The sequence below is a fragment of the Bubalus kerabau genome, chromosome 12 (assembly GCF_029407905.1).
Source record: "Bubalus kerabau isolate K-KA32 ecotype Philippines breed swamp buffalo chromosome 12, PCC_UOA_SB_1v2, whole genome shotgun sequence".
NCBI lineage: Eukaryota > Metazoa > Chordata > Mammalia > Artiodactyla > Bovidae > Bubalus > Bubalus kerabau.
Window position 1 is genome coordinate 87,635,429 of NC_073635.1, and position 9,333 is coordinate 87,644,761.

A 9,333-nucleotide genomic window follows, 5' to 3' on the forward strand; every position below is an offset into this window, starting at 1 on the left:
GTTACTGTAAGTAGTTAAGGGGTGAGGTGTAGACTATGGTTACCCTAAGTGGTGAATCTGTTTGGAGGCTGGATCCAACAAGATATGCTATGCACTGAAGCTATGAGAGCAGATGGGGAGTCAGGGATGAAGCTACTTGAGCAGCCTGGTGAGTAGACATACAATTTAGTGAAGTGGGGAACTGTGTGGATGAGGTCTAGTTTGCTTATTTTATAAAGCAGAATCAGACCCACAGACTTGGAGAATGATTTTAAGATTGCCACAGGGAAGACTTAGGGTAAGGGGCAGACTGGGAGTTTGGGATGTACACACTTGGACATGTACATACTGCTTTACTTAAAACAGATAACCAACAAAGATCTGCTGTATAGCACAGGAAATTCTGCCCAATACTTTATAATAACCTAAATGGGAAAAGAATCTGAAAAAGAATGGACAAATATATATGTGCAACTGAGTCACTTTGCTGTACACCCAAAACTGACACAACATTGTTAATCAGCTATGCTTCAATATAAAATTTTTTTAAAAAGATGTTTGAGAAATCAAGAAGTCTACTATGAAATATCATTAGATGAAATTATGTGATCTAAGGTTGCTTCAAAATAATTCAGAGGTCTGTAAATATGAAAAAGATTGATAATTGCTAATTGTTGAGAATGGGTCCTATGCACATACAGGTTCATTATGTCAGCCTCCTTGTTGCATTTACCATTTTCTTCTATGAGTAAAAAAAGAATCGTTATGGTTGGACAGGTTGAGAGGGCCAAATGACTTCATGTGATGCTATGTAAATGGTCAGATACGTGAACTCAAGCAAAGAAACTGGGACTAAAGAAATGTGGGAGTCATTAGTGCATTTAAAGCCACTGGGCAGGATTCAAACACTTGTGGACTGAAAAGAGGGAGAACAGGTCTAGAAACTGAACTCTTCAGCATTTAAAGATGAGGAGACTCTAAAAAGGCATTCTTGCCAGAGTTTCACAGTGTGTCTCAAATCACGGAAAAATACGTAACTTGGAATCAGCAATTCCATTCCTAATAATGTAAACAATTTACTGCAATGTACAAGAAAGAAGTTCAGGTGACATAGTGAAGTAACCTGGAAACCAATGAGGGCCAGCAAATGGTACAGCTTAGTGACCATAAATATTCTCATCATTTATTGAGAAAAGCTAATCATATAAAGCATGATAGCTTATTTTATACTGTTGACACTGAAAATATGTATTTTGTACTTTCCTTATCATCAAACACCTAAAATAGTAGATGTTATTATCTTTGGTGGTAAAATTGTGTCCTTTTCTCTTCACTACACATTTTTTGCAATTTTTCTCAATAGACATTGGGTACAACTACACAAATTTAAAATTTTTAATAAAGCTCATTTAGTAATATGAAACACAAAGGCTCTTCAACAGGAACTGACTTAAATCAAAATGACATTGATGCCTTAACGTCTACTTGACTGAAATAACAATTATGAATTTTTTTAAATAAACATAAATTATTTTAATAGCGTATTAAATATTTTATTTAAATTAAGAAATACAACAAAATAACATACATTTGTTCCTCTGTTTGAATAAAATAACTATTTACAAACAATCTACACACAGCTTCTCAGGTACCAAATTCCAAGTCTTTAACTGATGTCATGAAACATATTTTTCAAAATGTATAGGCTGCATTCCAAAATCTGGTATATTTTGGTTTTACATATTTGGTATATAAATCCAGATGTAATATATTTATATTTACTATACACTTTAAATAATCTAAGAAAAAATAAGTCATTTTAAAAAAATCAAAGCAATTTACTTCTCTGTAGAGAAAGTTACAACACATACACCATTCTGATACCTTTTCAATGGGCCATACGTAGGAAAACCACTCTTTGCCGAATACTATTTATACTGAAGTACAAATTCATATAAAAATATTTTCTTTAAAATATGTTCTATTTTAGAAAAAAATTAAGTGTAGGCCAAGTACATTTAAAATTGCAAGAGATTTAAAAAATCAAACTGATCTAAGTTTTTAGACCATTACTCAATCTCCCCTGATTTAGCTAATAACATCATTAACAAGGTGCTTTTAAAGTGGTGCAATGCTAAAGAATCTGCCTGCCAATGCAGGGGATGCAGAAGACATGGGTTCAATCCCCTGGTTGGGAAGACTCCTTGGAGGAAATGGCAACCCACTCCACTATTCTTGCCTGGAAAATCCCATGGACAGAGAAGCCTGGCAGGCTACAGTCCATGGGGTTGTTAAGACTCAAACATGACTGAGCACACACACTCCCCCTGATCATTAACAAGTCATTTTATTCATGAGCCTGACCTTAACCTTAAAAAATAAATTTGTTCACATTTCACACTTAAAAGTGGAATTTTAGCCTTCAACTCAAAAAGACGCATTTACAAATCCAAATGTGCCAACAATATTTTTCTTGCAATGCTTTTATTAGACAAAAGCCATTATTAAAAATTTTATTCGACTTCAGAAAATCCTGTTTAGGTCACTACTTTTAATGAGTCTAAAAGCTTCTAAATCTATTTTATTAATATGAGTTAAAATTTTATATTTGTATAAGGAGATTGTAATGGTAAACTTTTTATTTCATCTTGGTCATAAAAATAATGAAATACTTACTATACTGCTAAAAATTTTTCTTTCTTGACATTGGGCCACAGGGTGTCTTTTCACCCTTTGTATTTCTTGTTAAACAATCCACTTTTTTCTTTTAAGTGTTTTCCTTGTATACATGAGTATCTTTTTTCTTATCATTAAAAGCTCTATAAAGATACAGGAAAAAAATAAAGTTATGATGACTGTCTGTATCTAGTAATACTTTTTAAGCACAGATTTCTAAAAGATAAAGATAAAACAGTTTAACATTTTATCATGATAATCTATTGCAATGAGTCGGTCAGATCTGAGGCTTGCCTCACTATAAAGCTAGCTTCAAACCAAATACCGATTTTCCTCCTGTAATTCACACTTGTCTATTGAAACAGTGACCCAACGTTCTTGTAAGATTTTAAATTTCCTCTTAAGAGTCCTTCGAATAGCTTTCAAGTCTGCAACCCGACTCTGATCCTCCCCAACAATCACGTGAGACACTCCCTCAGCTAAACAGGAAACTACTTGCGCTCCATGAAATCGAAGCTCCAAGGCTGTGATGGCTAACCTAGCTCCCTTGATTCTGGTACTTAAGTCATTGATGACAGCGTACAAGTCCAAATAAACGGTGTGGTGTCTAAACATGCTAAGAGGCGCGCTGGCCCAGGAATACCTGTGTTCCAAATCAGCAATCACAGGACTCATCTCCCCAGGAGTCTGCTCACCAGCATTTTTAATTCCCGAAAACACTTCCTTCAGTTGGTGCAAATCTGTGTCAACAAAGTAACTATCCCCGTATTGGTCGTATTCCTGGGCGAAGTGCTGCTTTGTCGACGGGCACATGTGGATCATGAAGCGGGGTTGCCAGGGCACACAGCTTCTGGTCCTAAAACACTCTAGCAGCCACTCTGGCTTGACGACATCATGTTTATCTGAAGAGATGATATTCTTCACTCGAATGTTCTCAGACCCTGCGATCACACAGTACGTGTCTGGGCCTGGGTTCTGTACTATGTAACCACCCAATTCGGCGATTCTGTTCTCCAGGTCAGGCTTGGGATGGCTGCTGGTTCCACTCATGACACAAAACTCCACATCTTCAAACACAGTAGAAACCCTGCTTATGTTAGAAAGGTTGGGAGCTTTTAGGTGCTCAATAATTCCAATGACTTTCTTCATCTTTGGGGCAGCTTTCCTCTTTTTCTCTTGTGGTTCATCATCGCCACCCATGTAAAGGTGTCTGGACGCGAGCTTTCCACAGGCTTTCCCTCGAAGTTGCTCTAAGTCCTCCAGGGATGTACATTCGTACCATTCTTTGTCTTCTCTTATCTTCTCAATCCGTGGAAAACGCAACGTGCAGCCGGTTTTATACATGTCACTGGGGACGATCTCTGTGGCCTTAACCTGAACAATGACTGAATTGCAAGGCTCGATGTAGACCTCTGGCTTCTCTGTTCCACATAGAATGTTGCTTGGTGGGGCTTTCCTATGAAAAGGCTTCCAGTGTTTGGCCAACTTCAAACCCAGGTCATACAGTTCTTTCATGGTGTAACCCGAGCCCACACGGCACAGAGTATGAAACACTGAGGGTTTTTCACCAGAAAGGGGCTTCTCTGCCACAGCGCACAAAAAATGAGACATCATCCCGCCCCGGGCACCCTTCCCCCAGTAGCCCCCGATGATTAAGATGTCCAGCTCATCCATCAGTCCATTGACATACTCTGGTTTAATTTTTAACCATCCTTCACCTCTTTTATCGGGCTTGTAAATGGACAGCGGGTGTTTTACCATGATCCCCTCTTCTCTTTTATCTATCGCTTCATTCAAAGCATCAATTACTTCTTTCTTAGTATGAGCTTGTGTTTTCTGCACTATTTCTATTCTACCTGGTACAGGTGTGAAAACACTATTAAGAATTTCATACCTCTTTCTCAGGGTCTCATGTCCTAGCTTTTTATCATTAACCATCAACACATCAAAAACACAGTAACAAGTCTGCAGCTCAGAATCTTCTACCATTCTTTTAATATCAAACTTATTCCCCTTTTGCATAAAAGTCTGTGTGTTAGGGTTGTAGGCCATCATCTCACCGTCGAGGATACAGTTCAGCACTTCTGTTTTGAATGCATTATGAATGAATGGTGTGAGGGACCCTTCCTGTGGGGAAGCACCAAACTGGTCTACATAGTTATACCCATTGCGAGAGAAGTACCGGTACACATCCCCATCCTTGTGCATCTGCATCCGCTCGCCATCCAGCTTGGTTTCGATGTAGAAACTCTGATGTTTCATGTCCTTCTCAATCCGCTCGATATCTGCTATAGCGGCCAGCATAGGTTTAAAGGCAGAGAATAAGGTGATGGAAATGTCACTGAGTCCCACTGAAGGATCGTGCAGTTGCCTACAGACCTTCTCCAGATCTGTGGTGACATTATGCAACTCGGCAGCATCACTGTGAAAAACAGAAAATATAGTTTGCTGACTAAAGCCAAGCTTTAGGTCCTTAACAATCATCCGTATCAGCCACTTTTGTTCAAGTGCTGAACTCTGAGTTATAAGCTGAAGAACACTCTTCTTCATTAGGTCTTTCCTTTTGGCAGAATTATTGCTGGCAATGGAGTCTAAAATGTCATTTACTTGCTGAATGCTTAGGCTTCCTTTCTGTAGACACCTGGGTTTCAGTACAAAGTACGCAATCATTGCAAAGTCTCCAGCATCTCCTCGGGTTCCGGTCGGTGTTCTGTAGTTCAAAAGTTTAAGGGCATCTTTTCCATCTCGAGGCAGGTTAAGCAATTCAATATAAAGCTTAGCCAGCATAGTTTCTTTGATTCCATAGGCCATTCTCTCTCTTTCCAGCTGAGGAAGAATAAGTCTCATGGCTGGATAAAAAGAATCTGTGACATCTTTTTGGTTCCTATGAAGGGCATCATGAAATTTTCTCCAAGAATCTAAAAATGCTTTGAAGTGTCTGATTTTTTCTGCACGCCCTTTACTTTTCTGTATTCGTTCTAAAGTCGAACATAAATCTGCAAAAGGAACATGAGATGCAACAGTTTGTGAGGTTTGTGAGGCAGCCATAGAAGCGATGGTGAATCTTCTGGTTTATCTGGTAAAGCAAAAAGAGAGTAACTTTAAAAGATAAAATTCAACTAAATATTTAATATAAAGACCTTATAGAGAGTGTGTGGTTTATAATAAATGTTCAGGAACATTCATTACATGAAAACAGATAATACTATAAATGATGTCTCTTTGCAACCTCTACACTGAATGATAATCAACTATTTTGCTTCAATCCCAGTTCATTTCTGGGCTCCTGAGGTCTTTTCTTGTATTGCTCTTCTTTTTCTTTCAGACCACCATCACACAGCATCAGAAACAAACTTTTTTTCTTTATTTACAAACAATTTTTCACATTTTATCTTATTTTTTTTATTATAGTTGATTTATAATGCTGTGTACATTTCTGCTGTAGAGCAAAGTGATTCAATTATACATATATATGTGTGTGTGCGTGTGATTTTTTCCTATTTTTATTATGGCTTATCACAGGATATTGAATATAGTTCCCTGTGCTATACAGGAGGCCCTTGTTGTTTATCCATTATATATAGGAAAAAAACTTCTTAAAATCATGTTTTTACCAAATCACTGGTTCACTGAATTGAAATTTGGCTGAACTGAACTTGTGCATAGATAATCCAGACCCCTCCCCTCCACATAAGCACCCTCTCCTTCCTGACAAAGTCTATGACTGTTCACTATCACTTCTTCCCTGCTCTGACAAGTCACTCTGGCAGCCAAAGCCCAAATCAAAATACTCTCCCCATAAAATTCTCACTTTACCTAGCTCTCAACTCTAGCATCACAGTTTGTACAGTTTCACAAATTTGAACTCATCAGCACAGGTTTTTGGCTCATGTTCTCATGCCAGTAATCCTCCAACCACCTGCTGACCACACATGGGCTAGACACTGTGCTGCGGGCAAATACAGTGTGCTTCTGCCTTAGGTGCACGTTCTATAGTGAAAAGAGGATGTTATGGGAATGGTTATAAAGTGCTAACTGCTTTAATAAAAATATAATAGAAGTAAAATGCCATGAGACAGAGCTCCCCACTGAAGACTCTTCTAAAATCACTGAGGGAAAAATGCGGACCTTGCTGGACTAGGGTCTAGATTATTTGTTAAAGTGGTTACCACAATAAAATTACTTTGAAGCTTTAAATATTCGTGCATGTTCTATTAAAATGTATAACAGAACTATTTTAATATGGTTTAAACTATATAACACTAAAATATACTAACTTTTGCCAAAAAAGATTTAAGTAAAATGTGTACTCTAAGAATCTGAAGAATGCCTTATATTGTAGTTTCAGACACCTCAAGTAGTTCTCAAGTAGCCCAGAGAGCAGGGAGCCAAAGCTGCCTCCAGGAGCGGGGAGATCTCTTGTGGTACAGAGTCCAGGAGATTCCCCACCCTAGGAAACAAAAGGGAATCTCACAATGTCAGCACAAGGCCACGTAACCTAGCAGTTGGCACAAGGAGTCAGTCACCATGCCACATTTACTAAACTGTCAGTCTCTGGAAGTTAGAAATCGGTATAATTTGTACCACATAAATTGGCACATAGGAGTTCATCGGTTTGTTGAATGAATTACTGAAACATGGAGCTGAGTTCCTGGAAAAGCACACCAGGGAAAGCCAGGAGCTGATCACTCACCCACACAAACACAAGTGGTGGAGTGTTTGCTTAAAACATTCAGCAGTCATGACCATTTTGGGGAAGGTGAACAACATCCATTTGGGGGCCTATAGGGAAAAACAGCCTCCCTTCTCAAATTCCTGGCAAAGGAAACCCAACTTCTTCTACCCAGTCAGACAGGCCAGGAGAAGACCACAATGCTGAGTGTTTTATCTTTGAATATGGGAGCTGGCTTCCCCTTGCTGTCTCATTTGCATAACTGACTGCAGCACCTGTTTAGATCCATTTACTGTCTCATCTCTCAAGACCTGCTCCCTCAACCCAGCACATTATGACACACAATGCCCTGCTTACAATTCATATACAATATGTATAAAATGAAGTATGTTGAGAAACACTTTTTTGAATGCTCAAGTCTGGTGTACAGTTTCTGATCTATCTGTAGATTCTACTATGAACTCAAAGTCAGTTTCCCTGAGGAAGTCCCAGGCCAGGACTCATATTATAGGAGCAGTGAGAACCGCATAGTGACACAGAGCTGTACATGCATCCTAAGGCTGCCACACAGATAACAGAGATTCCAAAATTAGCATAAAATGAATATACTTCGAAAATTTTTACTTATGAAAACCGTACAAGAAGTCAAATATTAGTATTTCCACTGCTTTTTTACACACTCTTATTTTTTGGAATCTGAGCATTTTAGCTGATGTTTCTGATTTATGAAAAAGCAAAACAAACAAGTTTGTGCTTAGGGCTCAGAAGTCCAATAAATCCGAGCTAAGTGTGAAGTCTAACACTTATTAGCTGTGTGATATGACGCACTGTTTAATTTCTCTACTATTTAACTTCTCTAAGTTTCCTTAAGTGTGAAGTGAGGTTGATAACTACATATAAATTAGGATGACATCTGACAATTTACATAAGACGCTTAACGTAGTACTTGACATTTAATAAGCCCCTGACCAACTTCAGTACTAAAATGCTTGTTGGCTCAAAAAAAAAAAAAACACACACACACACACTGAAAACATAAATATTACAAAGTACCAAGCAAAGCTCTTAAGAGAATGAATACAGGAATTAGTATTAATAATGACTCATCATCCATTCAACTGCTGCCTAGATGGCCGCCCTGAAGTGAAAACAAAACGAACTACCGAGGTTTTATTCCGTGAATAAGGGAGTCAACGCTATTTTATTGCAGAGAAAGTGACTGTACAACCCTCGACAAGACAAAAGGGATTACACTTTCCACAGCACTTTGTGATATTGTGGAAGAACCTCAGGAGAAAGAAATTAGTCGTGAGAAAAAAACCAGTGTAAGAAGAGAAACAAGCATTCCCTCCAAGCCCACACTCGCTCGTATCCCTCAGGCCAGACTCCCGTGCAAAATCACTGAAGGACCCATACTACCATCGACTGCGTCCGAGGGTCCCCAGTTGGCAGGGTGGGCGCCAGAATTTTGGCAATTCAAGCAGCCAACACGGTTCTTGAGAAAGTCAAAGGCACCACACTCCCTCGCCCCACGTCCCAATTGTGGGGTCCTGAGCAAGCACCTTGAAGCCGAGACGCGGCTTCTAACGCAGCGCGTCGTCAGGGCATCGACGCCCCCTCAGCTGGGGACGCCGGCGGATGAACCGAAGGACCAAGAAGAAACCTGAACTCTTAAGACCACAGCGTTTGCTGGACTGAGAAGACGAGCCACGGCCCCCGCCTCCTCGGCAACACTTGTCCAGCCTTCGCCTCACCTCTGGGCCCTCCCCGGAATGCGAGGCCCCTCCCCCGCCTCCGCCGCCGCACTAACCCCCTACCTGACCTGAAATCACAGGTGCGGCCACCAAACCGGAAGCAGGAGTGCGGGCGGCCGCTTCCGGCAGCTGCTCCCTGCGCAGGCGCAGTCGCTTACCTGCGGACGGGGCGGTCCCGACTTAATAGGGATGCTGTGCGCATGCGCCGTCTGCACCTGCGGAGTCCAGAGGCTGTGATGTCAGGGAGACGAT

At 40.1% G+C, this 9,333-nt stretch overlaps 1 protein-coding gene across 10 annotated transcripts; it reads right to left on the reverse strand.

Annotated features, from left to right (window-relative positions):
* Positions 1–1,507: 1,507 nt before the first annotated feature.
* On the reverse strand, positions 1,508–9,314 carry LIG4 (DNA ligase 4). Of its 10 annotated transcripts, none has more exons than XM_055543002.1 (2): positions 9,240–9,314; positions 1,508–5,731 (listed from the first exon to the last, which is right to left on the reverse strand). In XM_055543002.1, the coding sequence occupies exon 2, from the start codon at positions 5,701–5,703 to the stop codon at positions 2,968–2,970; it is 2,736 nt and encodes a 911-aa protein (XP_055398977.1). In that variant the 5' UTR covers positions 5,704–5,731; positions 9,240–9,314; the 3' UTR covers positions 1,508–2,967. The 10 variants fall into 10 exon arrangements, with proteins under 10 accessions (XP_055398977.1, XP_055398979.1, XP_055398970.1 ...); XM_055543004.1 differs by having other exon boundaries at positions 1,508–5,651; positions 9,150–9,252; XM_055542995.1 differs by having other exon boundaries at positions 9,150–9,241.
* Between the last annotated feature and the right edge of the window lie 19 nt (positions 9,315–9,333).

Bases quoted from the DNA above. Each gene is read 5' to 3' on its own strand.
- LIG4 (XM_055543002.1), bottom strand. From the start codon at position 5,703: ATGGCTGCCTCACAAACCTCACAAACTGTTGCATCTCATGTTCCTTTT.